The sequence below is a fragment of the Schistocerca nitens genome, chromosome 5, assembly GCF_023898315.1.
Source record: "Schistocerca nitens isolate TAMUIC-IGC-003100 chromosome 5, iqSchNite1.1, whole genome shotgun sequence".
Classification (NCBI taxonomy): Eukaryota; Metazoa; Arthropoda; class Insecta; order Orthoptera; family Acrididae; genus Schistocerca; species Schistocerca nitens.
The window spans coordinates 16,365,678-16,393,542 of record NC_064618.1 but is presented as its reverse complement, the minus strand read 5'-3'; the positions used below and the strand labels follow the sequence as shown (position 1 = coordinate 16,393,542).

At 40.8% G+C, this 27,865-nt stretch overlaps 1 protein-coding gene across 3 annotated transcripts in view; it reads left to right on the top strand.

Moving 5' to 3' along the window:
- LOC126260095 (oocyte zinc finger protein XlCOF6-like) overlaps positions 1-27,865 on the top strand; it is a 186,082-nt gene that overhangs the window by 78,413 nt on the left and 79,804 nt on the right. For all 3 annotated transcript variants that reach the window (XM_049957319.1, XM_049957318.1, XM_049957317.1), the window contains 2 exons: positions 2,927-3,007; positions 9,920-10,160. In XM_049957319.1, coding sequence (XP_049813276.1) covers positions 2,927-3,007; positions 9,920-10,160 — 322 coding nt within the window. The remainder of the gene's footprint in view (positions 1-2,926; positions 3,008-9,919; positions 10,161-27,865) is intronic.

The window sequence follows — 27,865 nt, the reverse complement described above, 5'->3', positions numbered from 1 at the left end:
TTCCGTTTTCTCCAAAGGTCTCTTTAATTTTCCTGTATGCAGTATCTATCTTACCGTTAACGATACATGCCTCTACATCGTTACATGTGTCCTCTATCCATCCCTGCTTAGCCATTTTGCACTTCCTGTCGATCTCATTTTTGTGACGTTTGTATTCCATTTTGCCTGCTTCATTTACTGCGTTTTTATATTTTCTCCTTTCATCAATTCAATTCAATATTTCTTCTGTTACCCAAGGATTTCTACTAGCCCTCGTCTTTTTACCTACTTGATCCTCTGATGCCTTCACTGTTTCATCCCTCAAAGCTACCCATTCTTCTTCTACTGTATTTATTTCCCCCATTCCTGTCAATTGTTCCCTTATGCTCTCCCTGAAACTCTATACAACCTTTGGTTTAGTCAGTTTGTCCAGGTCCCATCTCCTTAAATTACCACCTTTTGGTAGTTTCTTCAGTTTTAATCTACAGTTCATAACCAATAGATTGTGGTCAGAGTCCACATCTGCCCCTGGAAGTGTCTTACAATTTAAAACTGGGTTCCTAAATCTGTCTTACCATTATATAATCTATCTGATACCTTTTAGTATCTCCAGGATTCTGCCATGTATACAACCTCCTTTTATGATTCTTGAACCAAGTGTTAGCTATGATTAAGTTGTGCTCTGTGCAAAATTCAACCAGACGGCTTTCTCTTTCATTCTTAGGCCCAATCCATATTCACCTACTATGTTTCCTTCTCTCGCTTTTCCTACTGTCGAATTCCAGTCACCCATGACTATTAAATTTTCGTCTCCCTTCACTACCTGAATAATTTCCTTTATCTCATCATACATTTCTTCAATTTCTTTGTCATCTGCAGAGCTAGTTGGCATATAAACTTGTACTACTGTAGTAGGCATGGGCTTTGTGTCTACCTTGGCCACAATAATGTGTTCACTATGCTGTTTGTAGTGGCTTATCCACATTACTATTTTTTTTTATTCATTATTAAACGTACCCCTGCATTACCCCTATTTGATCTTGTATTTATAACTCTGTATTCACCTGACCAGAAGTCTTGTTCTTCCTGCCACTGAACTTAACTAATTCCCACTATATCTCACTTTAACCTATCCATTTCCCTTTTTAAATTTTTTAACCTACCTGCCCGATTAAGGGATCTGAGATGAATACACTACGTATATTCAGAAAGATGTAGGTTGCAGTAGGTACTGGGAGATGATGAAGCTTGCACAGGATAGAGTAGCATGGAGAGCTGCATCAAACCAGTCTCTGGACTGAAGAAGAAGAAGAAGAAGAAGATTGATATGTAGAAACAGGAAAAAGTCGTGTAATTTATGGCCGAATTCAGTGTTAATTTTTGCTTAACTGGGATTTTTCAGTTTTTTTTTAATTATAGATTTGGTCTCATTTTTTGCCAGCTGATTTTGTTATTATTTTTGCTGAGTTTGCTGCTATTTTTTGGCAGATTCAGTGAATGTTTGTTGCCAAATTAGGTTTTTTTTTCGTGCATTTCGGTGTTGTATTTTTCGCTTTTTTTCCCCTCTCCCTCAAGCTTTGGTGCTAATTTTTGTCAATTTCCATTTATTTTTTGCCAAAGTCAGTTTTTTTTATTTTATCAATTTTTTTTTCCCAAATTTGTTGCCCCGACCTCCCCTCTTCCCAGTTTCAGTGATACTTTTTTTTGTCAATTCGTGTGCTATTTTTGATGTCACCTGTAGTTTGCCACTCAGGAATTGAAGTGACATTTTAAAGTTTTACAGCAGCCTCATTCAGCCGCGAAGAGAAAAGAAGACACAATACAATTTCGTTTTAATAACTACCTTATGAGCATTGGCAAAGTATCATCCTTAGATTTATAACATTTTTTATGACAGATATCGGGAAATTTGATGATATTTCATTAAAATTGCAGATTTTCTGTTATTTTACAAAACTTGCTAATTTTGTGTTATCATTTTTTTTGTATATGGTTCTGTTCCTATCAATATGTATTAACAGGGACAGTAAAACATGAACCATTTGCCCCTGTGTCACATACCGCCTAGCTGCATGCTGTCTGTTATCACCGTGCAGCAGCACTACAGTCGTTGCTGTGGTTTGTTGTTCTTAGTGTTTTACTGTTCCTGTTACTACATATTGCTAAACTGAATGCCACACTACTCTAATTCAAACCGCTCTGGTGGATGGGCACATAAAATATCACATTAAAAATAATGTTGTTTGTAATCAGAAACCAACTTACGTTTTCCATTGGCACTGGTTGTCACATGAAATAATTGTTTGGGCTGACTCCAGTTACAGATTGCGAAACTGAAATTGTGACTATCTGCTGAAACACAGAGAGATTACACGTAATGATTCAAGTGACACCTCACGTACATGTGTGTGTGTGTGTGTGTGTGTGTGTGTGTGTAAAATCACATAACTTATTACTTGACCGTATAGTCACTTGACTACCTTTTTTGAAGTAAAAGCCCTGATCATGTAAATTACCTTAACAGAATGATCTGATCTGATACACGGACATCTGCTTTCACTTGTTTTGAGACTACATCTAGATAATAAACTAATTATTGCTGTGCTGTTTACAAGTGATATCCTTGATGATTATGTTTTAGTTTCATCACTTTGAAGTACATTTGTGGTGGTAGCCGTATTTGGATACATCTTGGATTTGATCAGTATGGTGTGCATGAAAATACTATTATTGTTGCAATATGAATAAAATTCTTTTGTGTTCTGATTGTGTCATGTCATATGTAACTGAATTTTCAGACTTAGTTAATTTTCATAATATATTGCAGTTTAGAACCCAGGAAAATTTTAATCATAACTTTCATACTTTTGACATAATTCATTCATATGCACTAAATTTTTAATTGAGTTGTTTGTCCCACAACTTCAGTTTTGTCTTCACTTTTCAGAGAACAACAAGAAAACCAATATGAAATAATTGATGAAAATGTCTTCGTCAGTCAAGAAACTGTGCAAGAGAATAACGAGACGTAAGTATCCTGTATATCATGGATGAGAATATCTTATTGAGAAGCTTTGTTTCACTTCGGTTGTTAAAATTTTTAAGGGTTTTATATTTCCCTTTTACTTTCTTAGCATCATTAATTCCATTGTATATTTTCACTGCAGTACATTCAATGTGAACATTAGTGACAAATTTAAATTGTGTGGCAATTGAGGTTGTCTGCTTCCAATGGAGCCATCTGATCACACTTCATGGTACATATCTGGACTACAGTATACAGCTACCTATTCTCCAGTACTCTTATTATTGGAAATTTCATGCAAAAATGTATTCAGTATCTGAGGTATGGGTGCAACACACAATAATTTTGAGGAAGGGGCAGCATTAGGGAAACAAACCACTATTTCTTACCAAAATGGTGTTCCTTCCCATTCCTTGCTACCATTTTCCTAAGGAGTACCATTATTCACCATATGGTTATGAATAATACACCTCTATTCTTTTGCATTTGCTTCCCCTTAACAGAGGGCACAGCAGGTTTCCCAAATGATGTGTCTCAGTGCCTCTGTTTCACTAGAATACAGCATCTCAGTAATTGTTGTTTAGTCGGACATGCATGATACCAGAGTTCTCCCTGATCTGTCTCCCCTGTACAAGGGCCCAAGAGCTACTACTGACACTTCACTTCAGTCAAGTGGATAAATGATTTTGATGTATCTGGTACTTCCTGTAGAGGAGGTTGTATCCACAGGAGCCGATGGTACTGGAGTTACCTCTGACACCTGATGCGCTTCACTTGGTACCCTTCCAAAAAGACACAATAACGGGGCAGTAGTCAAGGCAGTTTCTAGCTGCTCACAAACAACATACCCTGTGCCCAAGAGCAGCATTCACAGTTGGGTTGCATTGTGGCTGGTGCATTGTTATTGCCATTTTCTCATGGACCCATGTTTCCACATTTACAACTTTGTGCTAACAGAAGAATGTTGAGGACTTTCAACTATGTTCTACAAACGCTTGTCTTTTATATGCAATCTTGGGGACATGATTAATTGTGTGACATTATTATGTGGGCCTATAACATAAGAAAGTAGATTAAAACTGAAGAAACTGCAAAAAGGTGGGAATTTAAGGAGATGGGACCTGGATAAACTGACTAAACCAGAGGTTGTACAGAGTTTCAGGGAGAGTGTAAGGGAACAAATGACAGGAATAGGGGAAAGAAATACAGTAGAAGAAGAATGGGTAGCTTTGAGGGATGAAATAGTGAAGGCAGCAGAGGATCAAGTAAGTAAAAAGACGAGGGCTAGTAGAAATCCTTGGGTAACAGAAGAAATATTGAATTTAATTGATGAGAGGAGAACATATAAAAAAGCAGTAAATGAAGCAGGCAAAAAGGAATACAAACGTCTCAAAAATGAGATCGACAGGAAGGGCAAAATGGCTAAGCAGGGATGGCTAGAGGATAAATGTAAGGATGTAGAGGCTTATCTCTTGAGGGGTAAGATAGATACTGCCTACAGGAAAATTAAAGAGACCTTTGGAGACATGAGAACCACTTGTATGAATATCAAGAGCTCAGATGGAAACCCAGTTCTAAGCAAAGAAGAGAAAACAGAAAGGTGAAAGGAGTATATAGAGGGTCTATATAAGGGCGATGTACTTGAGGACAATATTATGGAAATGAAAGAGGATGTAGATGAAGATGAAATGGGAGATAAGATACTGCGTGAAGAGTTTGACAGAGCACTGAAAGACCTGAGTCGAAACAAGGCCCCGGGAGTAGACAACATTCCATTAGAACTACTGATGGCCTTGGGAGAGCCAGTCATGACAAAACTCTACCATCTGGTGAGCAAGATGTATGAGACAGGCGAAATACCCTAAGACTTCAAGAAGAATATAATAATTCCAATCCCAAAGAAAGCAGGTGTTGACAGGTGAGAAAATTACCGAACTATCAGTTATTAGTCACAGCTGCAAAATACTAACGCGAATTCTTTACAGACGAATGGAAAAACTAGTAGAAGCCGACCTAAGGGAAGTCCAGTTTGGATTCCGTAGAAATATTGGAACACGTGAGGCAATACTGACCCTACGACTTATCTTAGAAGCTAGATTAAGGAAAGGCAAATCTATGTTTCCAGCATTTGTAGACTTAGAGAAAGCTTTTGACAATGTTGACTGGAATACTCTCTTTCAAATTCTAAAGGTGGCAGGGGTAAAATACAGGGAGCGAAAGGCTGTTTACAAATTGGACAGAAACCAGATGGTAGTTATAAGAGTTGAGGGGCATGAAAGGGAAGCAGTGGTTGGGAAGTGAGTGAGATAGGGTTGTAGCCTATCCCCGATGTTATTCAATCTGTATATTGAGCAAGCAGTGAAGGAAACAAAAGAAAAATTTGGAGTAGGTATTGAAATCCATGGAGAAGAAATAAAAATTTTGAGGTTCGCCGATGACATTGTAATTCTGTCAGAGACAACAAAGGACTTGGAAGAGCAGTTGAACGGGTTGGATAGTATTTTGAAAGGAGGATATAAGATGAACATCAACAAAAGCAAAACGAGGATAATGGAATGTAGTCAAATTAAATTGGGTGATGCTGAGGGAATTAGATTAGGAAATGAGTAGTAAATGAGTTTTGCTATTTGGGGAGAAAAATAACAGATGATGGTCGAAGCAGAGAGGGTATAAAATGTAGTCTGGCAATGGCAAGGAAAGCGTTTCTGAAGAAGAGAAATTTGTTAACATCGAGTATAGATGTAAGTGTCAGGAAGTCGTTTCTGAAAGTATTTGTATGGAGTGTAGCCATGTATGGAAGTGAAACACGGACGATCAATAGTTTAGACAAGAAGAGAATAGAAGCTTTCGAAATGTGGTGCTACAGAAGAATGCTGAATGCTGAATGGGTAGATCACGTAACTAATGAGGAGGTGTTGAATAGGATTGGGGAGAAGAGAAGTTTGTGGCACGACTTGACTAGAAGAAGGGATTGGTTGGTAGTACATGTTCTGAGGCATCAAGGGATCACCAATTTAGTATTGGAGGGCAGCGTGGAGGGTAAAAATCGTAGAGGGAGACCAAGAGACGAATACACCAAGCAGATTCAGATGGATGTAGGTTGCAGTAGGTACTGTGAGATGAAGAAGGTTGCACAGGATAGAGTAGCATGGAGAGCTGCATCAAACCAGTCCCAGGACTGAAGACAACAACAACAACAACAACAACAACAACAACAACAACAACAACATAAGAAAGACTTCCAATAATTCAGTCACCTTCATTTTTACGGACACCACATAGAACTCCCTAGCATTGAGTATAGAAATATCAGGCAAAGAGTCTTGTGAACTATATATTGATTGAAAACAAAAATTACCCTTTATTCTGTTTTTGGCATTACTTTTTCAAAAGTTTACAAGGTGGACAACTTTGCTTCCGCCGTTTGCCGATAGGTGGCGACAACGGTAAGTATTGGTCGAAAGAAACAGATCGGAGAAATCAGGCAGTTAGCCTCGACCTCAGTCAACATAACCCATTCAAACATTAGTAGAGTTGTGTCTACATCATAAAGTTGTTCACGATTGAAAATGGCAGTTTACGAGCCTAATTCTTGTCATTTCCGTGGGGTGTTACTATTTTGTTTCAATATGAAGAAAACAGCGACTGAGCCTCATCGAATGCTCTCATGTATGGTAAGGACGCTATTAGTGAAAGAACGTGTCGTGAATGGTTTCATTGCTTCAGGAACGGTGATTTTAATGTTGTAGACTGACTTAGTGGTGGAAGAGAGAATGTTTTTGAAGATGCGGAATTGGAGATATTGTTGAGTGAAGACTCGTGTCAAACTCAAGAAGAATTGGCACGATAAGTGGGAGTGAAACAGCAAGCCATTTCAAAACATCTCAAGGGTATGGGCATGATTCAGAAAAAGGAACTTGGGTCCCGTGTGAACTGAAACTGAGAGGCGTTGAACGGCGTTTGTGTGTTTGTGAACAATTGCTTCAGAGGCAAAAAAGGAAGGGATTTTTGCATCGGATTGTGACTGGGGATGAAAAATGGGTTCATTACGATAACCCTAAATTCAAAAAACCATGGGGATATCTCGGCCATTCTTCCACGTCGACGGCCAAACCGAATATTTACGGCTCCAAGATCGTGCTTTGCATTTGGTGGGACCAGCTCGGCGTCATGTACTATGAGGTGTTAAAACGAAATGAAACAATCACAGATCCCCATTATTGAACGCAATTAATGTGTTTGAGCAGAGCATTAAAAGACAAATGGCCACAATACAGTGGAAGGCATGATAAAGTGATTTTGCAGCACGACAATGCTCGACCCCACATTCCAAAAGAGGTCAAAACGTACTTGGAAATGTTAAAATGGCAAGTCCTACCCCACCCTCCATATTCTCTAGACATTCTCCCTCCGACTATCGCCTGTTTAGATCAGTGGCTCATGCCCTGGCTGACTAATACCTCCGATCTCATCAAGAAGTCACAAATTGGATCGATTCATGGATCGCTTCAAAAGATGAACAATTTTTTCGACACAGGATTCGTAAACTGCCCGAAAGATGGTAGAAAATAGTGGCCAGTGATGGAAAATACTTTGAATGATACATGCGTAACCAATTTGTTTAATTAAAGCCTCAAATGTTGGGGAAAAAACAGCGGAAGTAAAGTTGTACACCTTATGTGTTGGCCACTCACGCGAGTTAGGGTACTTCATAAAAATAGGCCTTACTAGTTGTGTCTTCAAAGTTGACTTTTTTTGAAGTGGGGTTTGTTAAAGAAAAGAAAAAAAGAAAAACCAGGAATATTGCTTTTATGGGAGTTGCACTGGGATCAGTAGGTATGTTTGTTAAATGCAGGAATTCCTTAAAAGCAATTTCATTAGTACTGGGGTTTGCAGTAGTTTGTATGAGATTTGTACAAGTAATTTGGTGGCAGGCATGTAATGTACATGGTTAATTTGCATTTTTGCAGTTTTTAAGTTTGGTTCTTAACACAGAGAAGGAGGAAAAACCATAAATCTTTTGACAACATGGTTTTACTGATAGCTTGTAGAACCTAGACTCATCGGACATTTTTAGTTGCAAGGAGGAAGTGGTGATTAGTGAAACAGATGACAGATTTCTTACAAATAGCTCGGAGTACAGTGATGCTAGTGAATATCCACGGTCTGATGAGGGGGGGGGGGGGGGGGGTCGGTTGCAGATGCTCTTCATGCTCCTCACTGGGTATGCCCTCGATTTTGGGTTGATAACAGTTGTAATTTTATGATGTCACATTCTCTGTAGGTTCACTCGTCTATGGGATTTAAGCACCATCGAAATGAGGGAAATCTTGTGTACATTTTTGCCAATTTTCATGCTTCTAGGGTGTCATTACTGCCTTTTTGCTGTTTGTGCTGAGAAATATCAGGCCATTTTTAAAGTGAATCAGCGTCAATTCTAAGTGTAAAGGTGTGCCCATTTATTGCGTAAGGCAGCACAACCCAATGACTAAAATATCTAGTGTCATTTTAAATGATGGAGAATCCAGAGTGGAATATAACAGTATTATGAGAAGGAAGGTTGCCACTCACTATATAGCGGAGATGCTGAGTCGCAGATAGGCACAAAATGAGGCCTAAAGCTTTAATTGTGAAAGTCTTTTTGTTGCGCCTATCTGCGACTCAGAATCTCTGCTATATGGTGAGTGGCATCTTTCCTTCTTATAATGTAGTGTTAATTTAAAGCGTGTTTGTCACAGGTTACGTATTTTTCATAACAATTACATTTGTGGATAGATCTTAGGTATCAAAGATGTAATATTGCAAGTGCTGTGTATGGACAGGCATGGAGTTGATCAGTAGAAGCCACAAATCCAAGAGGATGAAACTGTGTCAATTAAATCTCCCTGCCCCATGATTCTGGCACATTTCAGAGAAACAACATGGAATATCCCACTTGGAGTTTGAAAGGGGTGTAAAGAGTTGAAAGTGGTTTGAAAGAGTGCAACAGTGAAAGGCATGTTTGTGAGCTGCTGTAACAGGCAGGATATTCTTCATATGAGATCCTTCAGGTAATTAAAGTTTTCAATTAACTTCTCAGTCAACTTAAGCCTTCAGTTTCAAATCTGGAGTGTAGCCTTATACGGAAGTAAAACTGGACAGTAAACAGTACAGAGACAGAAGAGAATAGAAACTTTTGAAATGTTTGTGGAAGAATTCTGAACGTAAGGCAAGTGGAATAAATAACTAATGAAGTACACAATTGAGTTGGGGAGAGAAGAAATTTATGGAACAGTATGAATAAAAGAAGTGATAGGGTAATCCCGAGAATAGTTACATTAATCTTGGAGGGAAGTGTGTGACGTGAACAGGGAAACAAAGGCTGTACTACAATAAGCAGGGTGGTGGTCTAACTGAAGACCATAACAACAGTATTCTTTCCACACGGATGTACTTTCACCACGGGAAATTAGTTGAAGTTGCTGAATTCAGTATTGGTATTGATGGTATTGAATGAACCTGAAAAAAAAAAATACCCCCATCTCTTTGCAACAAAGGACGGTTTTTGCCTTTATTTTTATTCACAAAACAAATTCATTCTAGTAATGGTTTGCTTCCAGCACTTATTTCAGTCAGTTCTTCACCTCCCTTATTGAAATGGTTATAACCTGTTAGAAAATAAGTTTCACTACAGAATGCTTTAACTGTTAAATTACATTCTTTTCAATAAATGAAACCAGTGTAAATGTGATAATACTTAAATTCCAATAAGATCCATTATTTAAATTGCACATTAGTCATACTAAATATAGATTTAAAAACCTGTTGTTTTAAACTTTCTATTATTTTTGCCTGTTTTAATTGCAGTTTATGTGATGTGTCTTTTTTGTTTATAATTTAAGAATTATGAATGATTTGCAAGTTTTCTATTGACAGAGCGGCTGACGATTCGAATATCAATAACTGCCTGGACATTCAGAAGTCGAATGTTGTGGGGATAATAGTCGAAGAAAATTCCTATGACAGAGATGATTGGCAACAAGGTCAAGATACAGCTCTTGCTAACATATTGTGTCGAATTTGTGCATCAGAAGAAATAGAACTAGTTCCAGTGTTTGGAGAGAAGGGTGAAGAGCTACAGTTAATAGAAAAGATAAAATGGCATCTTCCAATTGAGGTGAGCAACATGTAAGGTGTAGTTGCAGAAATGGTTGTTGTGGGGGCTACATGCAGGGTAAATTAGGATCAGTTACCGTATTCATCGAATTATAAAATGATTTTTTTCCCAAATTTGTCCTTCAAACAAAGTCGGGATCATCTTACATTCACAGGTTAAAGTACTGCTGTTGGAGTCCAATTCTATAAAAGATTAATGTAAGGGACATCTTACATTTTTGGCAATTGACGTAACCTGTGGATTTACTTGCTTTCAAGAATTTGGAAGGGTAGGAGGTGTACAGTGACACCAACTTGGCTAAAAACTAGGACAACAGTGATAGGGGAGTGGTGAGTGGGCAGTAAATATTGTAATGCTGCCAACTGTGGGAATGTATATCGTTATTGTGTTTAAACTGCAGTTTGCCTGAATCCATTTGTAGTTAGAATTGAACTGACTTTAAAATTGGACGAATACACAGAAGTAGAATACATTTCTGTAGAAGGCTGTAAAAACATAGTGGCCAGTGGTATACTTCAGTGTTTTTTGCAGCACTTTTGTCAATGGTGGCACGATGGGAATGAAAGGAGTGTGTCATCTGCTGGTTCTACACAGACATTGCAGCACCCTTTACACCTAAACTAACACAAGTGATTGCACAGTTGCAAACAGTGCACAGTGGATTCGCCAGTGATTTGACAAGAGAATGCAAAGGAATGAATGTCAAAGTGTGCACCATGTAGTATTGTTTTGGTGCTAATGTTGTCACAGTAAAGTTGCTTGACTTACATTCCGTACAGCATGATGGAGAGCATAACCTTACAACATGGTTTATTTTACATATGAGCATGCTGTCAGTCACAAAAGCAAAACAGTATAGATGCAGAAGAATGTGAAAGGTGTCTGAAGTGTTGTGCAGGTGTGAAATAAGCAGTGGTTTGGTTCTGATTAGTGATTTGCAGGTGCAACCATTGCTTGCTCTGTTTCCAGGGTGTTTATGGCCCGGGATATCCGGGGAAAACCCAAGAATTTTTTCATCCAGGAAAAACCCGGGAATTTTTTAGAATTCTGTGAATTTTTCATTGTTTTAGTTTTCAATTAAATTTTTGTAGGTTCGACGTGTGAGAACTGATGTCCTAATAAATAATTTTACTTTAGCCCACTACTGCTGAATAATAATGTAGCAATGAAACATAAATCAGAGACTAACACCAAAATAAAACTTCGGTTTGCAAAGAAAATAGTCTGCCGACACCAAAAAATTTCAAAGGCCTTAGGTCAAAGATAATGCAGTACGTCTTAATAACTAATATGCATTCAATGTGCGCGATGTCACAGTTGTTTACATTTCTAACAGATCACTGGAAAATATTACGAATAGTCATTTGAGAAGCGTTACTTTCAAAGTAAATTTCCACGCAAGATGAATTATGTAACTTGTAAAAATGTGCAGTGAATTTATTAAATCACAGATCATTTTAACTCTCATTCAAAACTTAACACTTTGAGGATCAGCCATATAAAAAATTTTGGGCCCAGAAGATAAGCTATTTATGCCATTATTTAAAATTTTACTGGCACATTTGTGTTTGATACGATTTAAAGTGTAACACATGCGAAAAAAGACCGAGCTTCAAGGTTAGTTTTCATATTTATTGTTATTATTTCATAGATTAAAAATTATGCAATTGATGGCAAAAAGTATAATTATCCTTCAAAAAGTGCATAATGAGTTATTGAGCAATGTCGCACGTAGTCGTCTTTTCTATAGTAAAGTCGAAGTGTTCTGGCATGCAGAGAGATATGTTGCAATAAGAGCAATACCAGTTCTCTTCTTTTCTACTTGTTTTGCCAGTGAATTGTATCTTCGCCTCCAAACAGCTGTAACGTTTGCTGTTACTTCTTTCTAAGTAATCCTATAAGTAGACAACAGAAGGCAGCACTAGTCAAACGACAGATAGTGGGACATCCATACCTTGGTCTCATACAAAATTAGTGTAGTTTTAGAGTGAAAACCTGTGTCAAGTGCAGCTACTACATTAGCCGCTATAAAATTTGCTTTCAGTAAGGACAAGTATATCTCTTACCTCTTTCATTCCTCAATTTTTCTGAGATATTATTTTTATTTAAATACAAAAACTTGCAGTTTAATCATTGTTAAGAGACCTTCAATTACTTTCTTTCGTTTCAGAATAATAAGAAATTTTTCCATAAAATATTTTGTGCATCTTTACAATCTTTTCTTTTCAGATTTTCGTGTTGCTAAATTTTACCTCGGGTTTTAATTTTAATACTTAATTTCTTAAATTTGGTTTATTTTTCAAACACTTTTGAATCACGAAAGTTATTGTTTGAAATGTATATTTAAACTTCTTTGGTAGTTATCAGTTTAAAATAAATAACTGTTTCATATTCATTTGTTTTAAAAACATTTTCTGAAAGAAACATTTTAATTATTATTAGACAATACAACAAATAATTTAGAGGTAAGTACCATAATTTAACAACAAACACTGTAATTTAGGAATTGACTTTGGAGAATAACTCACTTGGACCTGTGTGTGAGAGCATTGATTTGTTCTGTAATAGATTCTCGCTCTATCTGAGCGTTTTGAGTGGTCCCCTCAAGTTTTGCCTCCTTCTCTTTAAGCTGTCTTATTTCTGCGTCAGCAATCTTCCTTTTAGTCAGATCATCTTTTTTTCTGGACGACTCGTCATTTCGATTTTTGAAGTCTTCAGCATATTGATCTTGTGTGAGTTTCTTACAGTGTGTATAAGGAACTTTGTTATAGGTACTCTCTTGACTCTGCCGTGTGTTTTGACTGCGTCATACACCAATCTTCTGCTCACTACAGATTGTTCCCTCATACTCTCAAAGAGGCACTCTTTGTTCACCAAGAATCCTTGCTCCACAGCTACTTGCCCATGCGACAAAGTGAGCGCGATTGCTATTGCCTTCTGCAGCTCATGGCATGTTGTATTCTGGTTCATGAGACATTTCATCCAGAACCCATCCAGCCATTCCTTCCTTTTTGTTGAATGTTTAGAATTTTGTTCTGCAGTTCTTATTTACAACAGAAGCGTATTGCGCTTCTGCTTCATCAGTACCTCCACCGTCTATCTCCAAGTGCTCTCCACCAAAATATGTAGAAAGGAATGAAATCGTTTGGAACCAGCCTCCATGCACGCTGTGGCAGGATCAAAGCAGCTTACAGCTTTTGTCGGCCTAAAGTGTAGGGGAGATTCCTCCATCAACTTTGACACGAGCTCTTCTGTATTCCTGAATGAGATTTTCACTCTGCAGCGGAGTGTGCGCTGATATGAAACTTCCTGGCAGATTAAAATTGTGTGCCCGACCGAGACTCGAACTCGGGACCTTTGCAAAGGTCCCGAGTTCGAGTCTCGGTCGGGCACACAGTTTTAATCTGCCATGAAGTTTCTTCTATATTCGTTCCAGAACTTAGCGATTTCAAGGACTGTGAGAGACCTTCACTTCCTAAACTCATTTTTGATGGTGAACCTTATCTTAACGTGGTTCACACCTGAAAGATGGAATTCTTTGTTGGCGTTGTCTCCATTATCTCTGTCAAAGCAGAGTGGGGGAATGGTGCTAGCGGCCAATGGGATTAGAAATCCTTTAGAAAAGGTGTCAAGGTTCCAGGCAGTCTTGAAAAAGGCAGTTTTCAGACAGAGTAGCTTGGCCTTGAGGTGATCCTCCACTACCTTGTAGCTAGCAAATTTTGGTTTGTTTTTTTTCTTCCAGCTTCGTGACAAATATTCACAGAAATGGAAGCATTACTAGAGCTCACTCAGCAACCTCCACATTCTCCAGCCATCAGATCCTGCAAAACTTTAAGGGAAAAAGTCCAATTCCATTGTCGAGATATACATCCTTAAAAACATTGTATGAAGCATGTGAAAACTGAATTTTCATCCACTGTGTTTCCTGAATTGCGGACTTGAAGGCTCCATGAACAATGTGAAGCCCACACGTTCCGAAAAGGTTTTCATTGCTTCTCCGGGAATTATTTTCTTGAAGGACTCTAGTAGCTTACCTGCTGTTGAACTGCATAGAGAAGCTGATGCTTAGTAATGGGCGCACACTAGATTTTTTTTTTAAAATGCCCAATAATGCACTAAGATGTCCATCTAGATTCTTTTACACACCTTGTTCAAGGATTCATCACAACAAACAACAATCTGTGATGCATTTACAAGGTCAGCTTTAATTTCAGACACACTAACGGCAGCTGCTTTCATGACGTGCTTCTTGGATCTTGTCATGTGACTTGTAAGAGCAGATCTTCCCATAGTACGGATGTTAATGAGAGTCCCTGGACATAATCCACATTTAGCACTATAGAGCTACAATATAGCAGGTCATCAACTGGAAGCAGTTAATTCCATAAATTATCTGGGAGTAGGCATTAGGAGCGATTTAAAATGGAACGATCATATAAAGTTGATCGTCGGTAAAGCAGATGCCAGGCTGAGATTCATTGGAAGAATCCTGAGGAAATGCAATCCAAAAACAAAGGAAGTAGGTTCGCTCACTGCTTGAACATTGCTCACCATTGTGGGATACGTACCAGATAGGGTTGATAGAGGAGATAAAGAAGATCCAACGGAGAGCAGCGTGCTTCATTAAAGGATCATTTGGTAATCACAAAAGCATTACGGAGATGATAGATAAACTCCAGTGGAAGACTCTGCAGGAGAGACGCTCAGTAGCTCGGTACGGGGTTTTGTTGAGGTTGTAAATGTTTTCTTATATTTTTGTCAGAATATTTTTTGTGAATTGTAATTTGCCTTATTTTATGCTAATTTGCTTATATGTTTGAGAGTGACAGCATATTGATTAATATTAGTAGATGTGACGAATGATATCAGAGAGACTGGTTACAAGTGGAAGCTAGTGTGTTCTGTGAAATGTCTTTGACGCTGGAGTCGTCTTTGACCGTAGTCAGTCGGCAGTGAACACTCGGTGTGTGACGGTGGAACAATGTGCAGGTCCCCGTTATAATAATTTGCAAGTGACCAGCAAAAATGAGTTATTCTACTACTTTTTTATATAAATATCAAGAAGGAAGCACATTCGGAAAAATGGTATCTGAAGCACCAAAAATCAGGCAAACGCATTGAACCAGGACATTTCCGCAGCCGACAAAACAGCATTATGGAATCATACTTTCACTACACGACTGAAGCCAACACAAAAAAGTCAAATATCATCTTATAAACATCCACGGAAAAGTGAGTACTGTCATGAAATATGCTAAATTCATGTATATAAAAATAGTGAGCATATTTCACCATGAGGATGAAATCGGAGACATTAGAGCCCACACAGAGGCATACCGACAATCTTTCTTTCCACAAACAATGCGAGACTGGAATAGAAGGGAGAACCGATAGAGGTACTCAAAGTACCCTCCGCCACACACCGCCAGGTGGCTTACGGAGTATAGATGTAGATAGGTCTGGGGGTACTTTCTCCAACCAGTCCTTTAATGCTGGATCTGAAAGCCGGCTATCTTGAAAAATAATCGGCATGGCGCTGTCGCAGTGATTGTTGGTGGGCAACCTTTATTGGAGAGAGAGGAACGACAGATGTAAATAATGTTGCGCCTCATTATTATGCATAATGAAATAAGACACAATGAGTGTTACCTACCTGGTCAGTTAATAAAACTTGGCTCCACAGGTACGCAGAACTGAATTCAACAAGTGAGCCGAGCACACTGACTACTGACAGACTGATTGAAAAGAGAGAGAGGCTGGTGTGACAACATTGTCTCTGCCAAGCAACAATCAGTGTTAATTACAAAATTATTAGTAGCACTGAATTTGTTGACCCTTTAAGAAGCTATCAATGACAAGACCTAACAACCAATCTTACTCCAGTAATCTATTGCTTGTTTATAGCTAATTTTACATGTACAGTAGAGCACATCAGGTAAAAAGAAGAAAGATATTAAGGCCACCGCACTCATTGACCAAAGTTCTGAAGGCTTCGCCACCATTTCGTTCAAGCTCATTCCGTACCATGAGCCCCTCAGGGGGCTCAGCATTTAGTTGCTGGGTAGGGGCTTGGCGACCCCGGGGTCCCTGAGCTGAGGACTGGGAAGTGCCACCAGTCCTCGATACTGTAAGCTCTGAGCGTGCTTAAACGACCACCGTAAGGCGCGACAGTTGAACATTGTACAGTACAGAGCCCGGGGATCTTGGCTTAACTGCCTGAGTCGCGAGGATGGTATAAACCTCTGTAAAAAAAAAAAAAAAAAAAAAAAACACCTCAATCTCAAGGTGTGCTTGGTTGTTGAGGTAGAACAGTTGCTAGCGGGTGACCTCTGGGGAACCTGCCGCCCTCCGGTTGTATTAGGCTTACCCAGGCAAGTGGGGCTCTGTCTGGGTGGACATTCCCTCCCCTAGCTGCTTGTGGGACCACCATGAAACGAAATACGAATAGTGCGCAAGCACAAGTCTCTAAGAAAGGAAAGTTCAATGCTTTACAGTATGACCCCCAACCGTTCCCTTCCCTGTTGGCACCAGGGGATTAATGGCGGTCTAAATTACCTGGTGGGACGTATACTCCTCGATTTCTGGTTTGCAGCCGAACAGATGGGGACTCATTTCTGACCACAAAGTCTCAGTTTTTTGTGGAAAATTTAGAGGACATGTTCAGAGAAGGTGAGGGCCTGTCTAAAACGACGTCTGGAGCAGTCCTCATACAGACAGCATCCCCAGCACAGTCATGGGCATTGCTGGCTTGTGACAAGCTCGGTGTTGCTTCAGTCTCCATTACGCCTCATAAGAGCCTCAATATGGTTGAGGGACTTATTTTTCATTGTGACCTGTTGTTGCAGTCTGACGACGAGCTTCGTGCAAATCTGGTACGCCGCGGTGTCCACTTTGTACGATGTGTCTTCAGGGGATCTAAAGATCGTAGGGTCGCCACCGGCGCCTTCATCGTGGCTTTCGAGGGAGACACCCTGCTCGAGAAGGTCAAGGTGGTGATACATCGATGTGATGATGTTAAGCCTTGCGTCCCTCCTCCCATGCGCTGCTTTAAGTGCTGGAAGTTTGGGCATATGTCATAGAGATGTGACGCCAACCCTACCTGTCGGGATTGTGGACGTGCCTCCCACCCCAACGTCCCGTGTTTGCCGCCCCGTTTGTGGAAACTGTGGACAGAAACATTCACCTTGCTCGTCAGACTGCGTGGTTTATCAAAAAGAACGGAAGATTGTGGAGTATAAGACCTCAGACAGGCTCACTTACACAGAGGCTAAACGCAAGTACGACCGACTTCACCCGTCTGCATTTCATCGACGTTTGCTGCAGCAGCTTCGATGTCGCCGTCCCTGCCGACGATCCCCCCCCCCTCCCTCCCCCCCCCCCACTCCACCCGTGGACGAGGTCACTATGGCCATTGTTTCTGCTGCCGAGGCAACTGTCCCCTGTTCGTCAAGTACCCTAAGGCGTAAGCCAGTCCTTTGGTGGACACAGAGATTGCAGAAGCTATCCAGGACCGCTGGCAAGCCCTAAGACGACACCGGCGTCATCGTTCCATAGAGAATCTGGTTGCCTTTAAACGGCTGCGTGCCCAGGCTTGGCGGTTAATTCAGCGGAGCAAACAGGACTGCTGGGAACAATATGTTGCTGCCTTAGGTTCTCGCACCTCCCCATCTCAGGTGTGGTCGCGGGTTCAGCACATTTTTGGCTTTCGCCCTCATACGTCTGTCCCTTGCCTTTCTCTTCGGGGTACACTTTGTTCTGACCCAATGCTATCGCCAAACAGCTGGCAGAGTACTTCCCTTGTATTTCGGCGACAGCAGGGTACAGCGCAGAATTCCGTGCCATTAAAGAGCAAACTGAGCGTACGCAGTTGTCGTTTCGCACGGACTGTTGGCAACGATACAATGTCCCGTTTAGTGAATGGGAGTTCCAGAGTGCCCTTACAGCTTGCCCCGATACCTCTGCATGTCCAGACTGAATTCACAACCAGTTTCTTCGCCATCTCTTGGCGCACTGTCAGGGTGAATTACTCGCCCTGTTTAACCGCATCTGGACGGAGGGCGTTTTCCCAACTCGTTGGCAGGATAGTGTTACCATCCCGGTGCTGAAACCTGGTGCAGATCTGATGGTGGTTGATAGCTTTCACCCTATCAGCCTTACCAACATTACGTGCAAACTCTTGGAACGGATGGTGAGTCGGCGGCTCATGTGGATCCTCGAAGCTCGTGGCCTCCTAGCCCAACAACAGGGATGCTTCCGTCAGGGCCGCTCAGCGATCGCCAATTTAGTCTCACTAGAGTCGGCTATTTGTACAGCTTTTACTTGGCGAGAACATCTAGTTGCTGTTTTCTTTGATCTTCAGAAGGCGTACGATACCACCTGGCGCCATCATATCGTTTCTACGCTGCACGAATGGGGCTTACGGGGTCCACTTCTGATTTTTCTATGGAATTTCCTCTCCAATCGCTCCTTTCGGGTTAGAGTTGGCACACATTTTAGCTCTGCTCATATTCAGGAGAACGGTGTCCCGCAGGGCTCAGTTCTCAGTGTTCCCATCTTTTTGGTGGCGATTAATGGTCTTGCGGCTGCAGTGGGCTCATCGGTGTGTTCCTCTCTATATGCCAATGACTTTTGTCTTGATTACAGTTCCCCAAGCATCAGTGTCGCTGAACGGCAGCTGCAGGGAGCTATCTGTAAGGCACATTTTTGGGCATCCAACCATGGTTTTCAGTTCTTAGCCTCCAAGACCAGAGTGATGCATTTCTGTCATCGTCGCATGGGCCACCTCCATCCAGCGCTCTACCTTGCCAATCAACACCTTCGTATTGATGAGACGCATCGCTTCCTTGGCATGCTGTTTGATACTCAGCTCACTTGGACACCTCATCTTCGCGAGCTTAAGCAACGTTGCTGGCGGTACCTCAACATCCTTTGCTGCCTCAGCCACACTGTTTGGGGGGCTGCATGATCAACCCTCCTACAGCTCTATAAGGCCTTAGTCCAGTCCTGTCTCAACTACGGGAACGTGGTGTACGACTCAGCAGCACCTTCAATGTTGCAGATCCTCGACCCGATTCTCCATTGTGGCGTCGGACTGGCGACAGGTGCCTTCTGCACTAGTCCGGTGACTAGCCTTCTTGTAGAAGCTGGAATCCCTCCCCTACGATTCCCTAGATCGGGTCTCCTGATCGCGTCCGCGTTCATTCCCTTCTCTCGTCACTCGTGTCCTTTCCCCTTCCTCCATCTTTCCGGCCCTCTTCCTCTACCCCTCCTTGGTCCCTCCCTCGCTTGCGGCTTTGCTTGGATTTGCCCTGCGACTCCAAGTCCTCCCTTCCACTTGCCAGTCTTCAACAATTCCTGGCTCTTCTTGCCTCATTTCGCGATGCAGATGGTTCTGTGGTCGATGGACGTACTGAGTTTGCTTTCATACATGCGACTACGTTGATCAGCATTCCCTGCCTTGTGGGAGCAGTGTTTTCACTGCGAAGCTGGTTCCTCTTTATCGTGCACTCGCTCACCTTTCCTCCTGCCCTGGGGAGTCGTTTGTCATACGCAGTGACTCGCTGAGTGGATTGCAAGCACTCGACCAGTGTTTTTCTTGGGACCCTTTGGTGCGCGCTATTCAAGATGCTGTTTCTGCTCTCACTGAGTGTGGTCATTCAGCAATGTTTCGTGGACCCCGGGCCACATCAGCATTCCAGGAAACGAACGTGTCGATCGGTTGGCGAAGCAGGCCACCACTTCGCCACCCTTGGATCTTGGTCTCGTGGAAAGAGACCTCCGGTCAGCCCTACATCGCAAGGTCCGTGATGTCTGGAGCTCTGTGTGGTCTGTCTTGAACACGCCAAATAAGCTCCGCATGGTCAAGTCGTCCACGGCTGTATGGAACTCATCCTTGAGGGGCACACGTAGGGACTCAGTTGTTCTCTGCCGTCTCCGAATTGTACATATGCGGTTGACCCACAGCTGTCTCCTTCGTTGTGAGAACCCGCCCAAGTGTCGCTGTGATGCAGGGCTGGCGGTGGTCCATCTTCTAGTGGACTGCCCCCTTTTAGCCCTCTTGTGGCAGTCCTTTAATTTACCAGCTGCACTTCCTTTAATTCTAGGTGACGATGCCTCTATAGCTGACTCAGTTTTACGTTTTAATCGTGCATCTGGGTTTTATCACTCTCTCTAGTGTGGGTGCTCTTGCACGATTTCTCAGGCTACACCCACTCCAGCGACTTTTAATTGTGACGTGGATACCAAAATAGTGTCTTTTATGATAACGAGTTGTGTTGGTACCTTTATCAACGCTTTCCAGCTGGAGGTTCTTCATTTGTAGTTGAGAGAGGTTGACCTTTTACCTGATCAATCAACCACTGTAGTCTGTTTTACTCTAGTCAACTATTTGCTCTGCTCCTTTTAAGTGACCTCTATTTTCTGTTACTGCAGTGTTCATTTTAGCTCTGTACCCCTTGGTGTTCGCTCCCTCCCTCCAGGTGCAGAGGTTGCGCTTTTACTGTATCAGTCTTTTACAGGTATGTCTGTTTGGAACTGGGGACTGATGACCTCGATGTTTAGCCCCCATCAAAGCCCAAAACCAACCAACCAACCGTACCATGAGGCTTCTTCTTCTCCTCCTCCTCCTAACACACTCTCTCTCTCTCTCTCTCTCTCTCTCTCTCTCTCTCTCTCTCTCTGTGTGTGTGTGTGTGTGTGTGTGTGTGTGTGTGTGTGTGTGTGTGTGTGTGTGTGTTGCTATTTGTTACTTGCTCTCATCTCCCATCCACGATTTCTAATTTATGTAGTCTGCCTGTTACGAACGACTTGGCTTCCCAGTTACAGCCGAGGCGCTCTACTGTATGTAAAATTTCTGAAGTGCCTCAGGACTTCATAGACCTTCTGTTGTACATATATCAATTTTAATTTAAAGCCTAGATTCTGTATCCACATACATGATGATTTACTTGTAGAGGAATGATTTACCCGCTTAAGTTGAATATATGGTGTTACTTGACATCCAGTATGTTGATAGTGTTGCTTTTTACGTATCTGTCCATAGCTAAAAACATAACAAATGCTCTTCAGGTGTTATTGTTGTATTCATGTTATGTTTGCATGCTGTTCTTTGACTTACTTGCAAGCCCCGTCTCCATATTTTTCTACTAAGTCTGTAGTAAAGGAAACACTCTGGATGATAATTCAGTTTTTACATGCCTTGTAAAACCTATTTAAGGATTTCCATGCCAGAATAGCATTGTATATTTGGACCATGGAATTGGAACTGTTGCCCTTGAAGTTTTGCGTGATTTGATGACTGGAGAATGCAGATGTTGCAGAGTGCGCTCTGGTGACTGCTTCCGTATCTGTGAATGTTTGTTGCAAAGGTAGAGCACAAAACAACCCGAAATGTGCTAGCTGCACAGTAGTCAAAGATCATCTCAAGAACAAGCTACTTGGCCCAATAAATGTGTTTTTCAAGAATCTTGCTCCAGAGTTTTCTTCTTTAATTATTGATCAACTTTTGTGATGTTATTGTTTACTACTTCCCTGCCAGCTAGTATTTTCCTATAATACTGTCTCGATATCTTTTACATATACCAAGTTAAAATTTTTTTGGCATTGGGTGTATAAACAGTAATTGTTTTTTTTTCCTTTTTCCTTTTTTTCCTTTTTTTAACAGTGTCTGTATGATTATGGCATTTTACAGTACTCGGATTTTGAACATAAACAGGCACGTAGTGATGTTAGCTGCTGAAAGCTATGGCTCATTTTTCATGCAGTTGATTGCTGGCTCTGTCACTTCATCTCGCCTCGCCTCACCTCACCTCACCATCTCAGCTCCCAATGGTCTGTCTTCCCCCTTCATCCAGCCACGGGATCGCTTTGCATTGACCAGCTGACGCCGTGGTGACTGCTCCTATTCTGTCCCATCATTCATTGCCACTCCAGTTCCATTCAAGTAGAATGCAGAATGCTCACGATGATCCCTAGACCTTACTGTAAGTGCTCACAGCCTTATGTCAGTGGTTTTTTAAATATTTTACAGTGTATTTGGAGCTTTGAATAAAAACAATGTAAACGTTGTTGCATCACTCTTCAAGAAAACATGGCACCAACTACAGCTAAGTATAAATTTTACTTCGTAAAGGTTCTTCTAAATCGCTGCAGCCATGATCATGAAATAAAAATGAGATAAATTGTGTTGTTGGAAAATAGCTTATGGAAAGGTTACAGGTTTTATACTTCCAAGCACTTTAGGAGATGAAATCCAGCAAGAAACAACACGTTTTGGAAAGATCTTTTATTCGCATCGGCATTTGAACTGCACGTTTGCATAGTACAAAAGTAGAGGTATGAATTACACCAAATACAGCAGTCTTGTTTCCGAAGGTTCCTGTCTAACCATACTGTCAGAGAAAAAAACAGCAAAATATTGATCATGCTCAATACTATATGTGAAGGTTTAGCTTTTCGTGAAGCTATACTGTACTTACATTACTTTAACCCATTAACCTTTCCTCTTTGTATGGTTGTGCTACTTAACAGTGATGTTGCTATTGGCTGATTACATAAAGTGTCTTATGCTTTGAACGAGGCCCACGAGACAGACAGGCTGCGGCGCATACGTCACGAGGAAAGGCCTGACCTCGCTCATTTGCTTAACTCAGTGGGCAAAATGCCTTTCTAAATCTGTTAACTCGCAACTGGGTGCGTGCATACTAACGAGAATTGCATCCTCTACTGGAATCTGCTATTGTGAAGTCCTACTGATAACTATTTGTAAAACAAAATTTAAAATCAATTCTCAACATAAGTGGTATAACTGCTCGTTCATAGCATTTAGTCCCTTCTGTGTAACAGTTCTCATTTCATAGGTGATGCGGTGCCTGACGTAACTGATAATCATTTTGGCATCATTTTAATTGTATTGTGCCCCAGTACAGCGGTAACGAATTAGGCCCTATTAGTAGGCCTATGGACTTCCTATCATTGTGGGACTAATAACGGTAAGGTTCCATATCAGTGGATTCCAATAGAAGATGTAATACTCATTCATACATACACACCTAGTTAAGAGTTAATAGGTGTTGAAACACGTTTTGTTGAGTTGACCGAGCTCAGCCTACCTTCGTAACGTATGTGCCATTGCCTGTCTTTCTCATAGGCCTCATGCTCTGAATAACTGCCATCATTGGCTGGCGAGATCACATGACAGGAACTATGAGTGGCTGATGAAAGCGCATTGCTCAGTGCAATCTCTGTTTCAGTGCTCCGGAAGCTACCGTGCTGTAATTTGTGGAATTTGTGTATGTACTTTCGCAATACGAAAATAAACTGTGTATGTCTTGTCTCGCATCAAAGATCTTTCCAAACGCATTGTTTTTACTGGATTTCAGTTCCTTAACCCTTTAACTGCTTAGGACGTGTTAACGCACGTGCCTTTGTACCTGTCCCTGTGTGCTCTGAATGTGTTTGCACGCGCCACCAGTCCTTCTACCTGGTACTCTGAATGTGTCTACTCATGCCGGGAAGTCCTCTGCCAGTATAAGATCTTTATGATTCAGAGGACTGATAGCTCCGAGGGAAATTATACTGTTGCTTAACACGGATAAAATGTATTTTTACCTGCCTTTATAGGTAATTTCAGCTGGGAGAAAGTGTGTTTTTAACCGGAAAATACAGGAAGAAACCAGGACCTTCCTTCCCCCCCCCCTCCCTCCCCCTCACCCCCCTGCCGCCCCCCCCACCCCCCCCACACACGTATACACCCTGAATTCAAAACTTACATGATTTCCAGCTTCTTCTACCAGTAATTGACAAGAAGATTTTGGAGGAAGAATTATCAATTAATTATCAATTTGATAATAATCCATATCAGCAGAAGAGAGGCTGACACTAACACTCCTCTTATTATATATAGTGGTCAGAGTGAGTCTGTCTGATGTGAGTCACTGTTTCCAAGTTCATTAGCATTGAAATTAACCAATCAGGTTGTTGTGGGCACAAATTCAGTGGCCTTCCAGATACGGTTTCACCAAACATGTTCATTTGGTTACCTAGAACCAAACAAAAGAGAAATACAAAAAATAGTCATGGGACAGTAGTAATGATCAAACCCGAACCAAAGGCTGAGCAGTCTCGTGCGTCATCATCTACACTGTGAGAACAGCTGACACTAACTGTGTCTAGCGGGCCGCTTAATTTTGTGCACAGAATGGCCTGATTGGCTAACTTCAATGCTAATTGACTGGAAAATGGTGCAACATAAAATTTTTTTTCTTAACTGATATTTCTCAGCATAACCTACCTTGCAACGCCTATGAAAACTTTTCAGACTGTTTCTGAGCACCCTTTGCGTACTTATGTATACCCTTGTTATATACGAGGTGCGTGAAGTAATGACACTGATTTTTGTTTTTGCATGTTTTATTCCATTAATGTTACAATTTAACATTGTCCCTTCAAAGTACTTACCTTGGGAAACCTTACAGTGCTGGAGATAATTCTTCCACACTTCATAGCAATGCTGGAACTTGGATACTGGAGTAATCTTCAGCTGATCAGTTACAGCCATTTGAATCTTTTTCAGGGCCCCAAAGCAACATCCCGTGATGTGTGTCTTTAATTACAGAAAGAGAAAAAACTCACAAGGACCCAAGTAGGGGGATCAAGGAGGCTGAGGAGCCACAGGAATGTTTTTACTGTCCAAAACATGGTTACTTAAGTTACTGAAAAATAGAAACTTCAGGTTGGAATGTCAACAGTGTAGTAAAAAAAACGATTGCTACTTACCGTAAAGACGATAAGCTGCCGTAATTGCTGGTCATGTTCATGAGATTGCTTGCTTGTGTGAAGGCTGTGTCTTCTAATTGTGCCTGTCTCCAACTTATCGTGTCATATTTACAGTAAGTAGCAATCTATCTTTTTGTACATTATTGAAATTGTTGTGTGATGTGGTGCATTACCCTGATAAAACACCCAGTTGTTTTTGATAATGGGTCTCAAATTCATGATCCTTTTATGTAGTCCTTCAAGAACCTCTCATTTCCTGGTTATCAGAAAAGCATGTCGTCATGCATTTTACTTGATTTGTTGATTCTTGCTTTTTTTTTTTTTTTTTTTTTTTTTTAGCCTTGGAGAGTTTGGAGGGTGCCATTACATGCTCTGGTGTTTGATATACGGGTTGTATTCATGCCCAAGTCTCATTGCTGGTAATGACACATTGCAGAAATGGGGATAATTTTCAGCCATTTCCAAGAATTCAAGACAATTGTCCCTCCTCATGTTCTGTTGTTACTGCGTGAGGTTTCTTGGAACCACTTTTGAGCAGATTTTTCTCATCCACAATTCGTTGGTCAGTATCGGGTGGAATACAAACAAAACCTTCTTACTAAATAAGCACTATCGACAACCAGTCCAACACTGGCGAGGTCCAACACACACTGATTGTGTAATCACGTATTCACTTGTGTTCCATCCAAGTCCATTGTTACCAGTGTTGCCAGATTGAACACTGCACTATGAATCTCATTCCGTTATTTATGCATGTCCTGTTATATTTTTTCCACTGTACACATGTCCATTGTTTGTTCTTTACACCTTTCTTCCATAAAAAAAGATAGTTCACTTCTGTCGGCAATTTCAGCACTTCAGCAACTTCATGCCAAGCATTTTTTTAAATTAATATATTTTAGTTCTGGTGTTTTATGCTGTAGATGGTGCTGAAGTAATTAGAAAATTGAGACATTTAAAGTGGTAGATGAGTTTTGCTATTTGGGGAGCAAATAATTGATGATGATGGAAGTAGAGGAGATATGAAATGTAGACAGGCAATGGCAAGAAAAGTGTTTCTGAAGAAGAGAAATTTACTAACAATGAGTATAGATTTAAGTGTCAGTAAGTCTTTACTAAAAGCATCTGTTCAGAGTGCAACCATGTATGGAAGTGAAACATGGATGATAAACAGTTTAGACCAGAAGTGAAGAGAAGCTTTTGGAATGTGGTGCAACAGAAGAATGGTGAAGATTACATGGGTAGATCATGTAACTAATTGGTGAGAAAATAAATTTGTGATACAACCTGCCTAGAAGAAAGGAATGGTTGGTGGAGCTCATTCTGAAATGATCAAGGGATCACCAATTTAGCACTGGAGATAAGGGAGAATGGGTGGGGGGGGGGGGGTGGGGGGGGGGTTAAGAACAGTAGAGGGAGACAAAGAGGTGAATACAGTAAGCAGATTTAGATTGATGTAGGTTGTAGCAGTTATTCAGAGATGAAAAGGCTTGCACAGGATAGAGTAGCATGGAGAGCTGCATCAAACCAGTCTTAGGAGTGAAGATGACGACGACAGCAACAACAACAACATGCTGTGGATCTCCAGGATTCCACAAGGACCTGTGGAATTCTGCTCTTCAGTCAACTGCAATTAGTTGCCTTCCACCAGCTCAATTACTCACCTAAATCACATTCAATAATGACAATAGCTTATGCAAAAAAAAAAGAAAAAAGAAAAGAAACATAACTACTACAAAGCGAGTGCACTCGTTTTGTCATCAAAGCCAGTAGCAAATCGGATGACATGCAGGCTTTTATGATTCGCTGGACAACCAGCAGCCAGAAAAACACAACAGAACAACTGTGAATGTGACCCAAGCAAGACCAAATACTATCTGCAGATGAGTGCCGAACGTTCTCCTCGTTGTGTGTTTGCTTGTGTTCTTCTTGGTGTAAAGAAGATTTAAGAAAGCAGTTGACAGATGATGTGTTGCAAGCAAGAGCTGAAGGAATATTGACAAATTCTCATGTCATTATGGTTGCAAAATTGCAAAAAACTGGAAAAAAACTACTGTGTTCTCTGATCACACTGTATCCACAACCTCAGAAATCTTGATGTATTCTGAAGAAACAGCCAAATATTTCTGACAGTCAATTTTATAAAATCTTACAAATGAAAAAAAACGATGCCAGTGGTGGTGGTGGTGGTGGCAGCGGTTTGTTAAAAACAGTGATAGCACAGATAACTGACATAGATAGTAAGTAAAAAAGGAAGTGAAGATGAAAATTAATGTAAACCATTCCTTTTTATTTATTGTGTTTCCTCCTTGTGTTAACAAATGTAGAAAATTAATAAACAACATAAGTTTAGGATAGATAAAATATTAGCCTTTTTAGGCAGGTACGTCATATCAGTAGAACAGTTTGTAATATTGACTTGTCTGACTGTTAAAAGAAAAATTTTCTCAATGAGCCTGTTAGAGAAAGGGGGGGGGGGGGGAGGTAGCAGGTCATCTTATATTAGTATCATCTTATAGGTGGGTAAGTACGGAATATGTCATCTAGGGGACAAGCTACAAACAAAGCTATAATGGCATTAAGATTTGTAGTGCATTCAAATTATAACATTCTGCTGTGGTAGTGAAGTTGTCTTCATGTTTGTCATTGATGCAAATCTGTGCTGCAGTTACTGTGAAAACCAATGAATACAGAGCTGCTTATGGTGTGAATGTAGCTTCCACTCTGTACATGTCTAACAAAAGAAACGATAGTTTGTTAACATGAAAGAAACAATCCCCCCCCCTCTCCTCTCTCTCTCTCTCTCTCTCTCAACCCACTCCTTACCATTTCCATCTTCTCGCTTTGTGTTTCCTTCCTTCCATCCCTATATTTGAATATTCCTCTCTCTGTCCTGTACCTTTTTAATTAGAATTAATTGTTGTCCATAT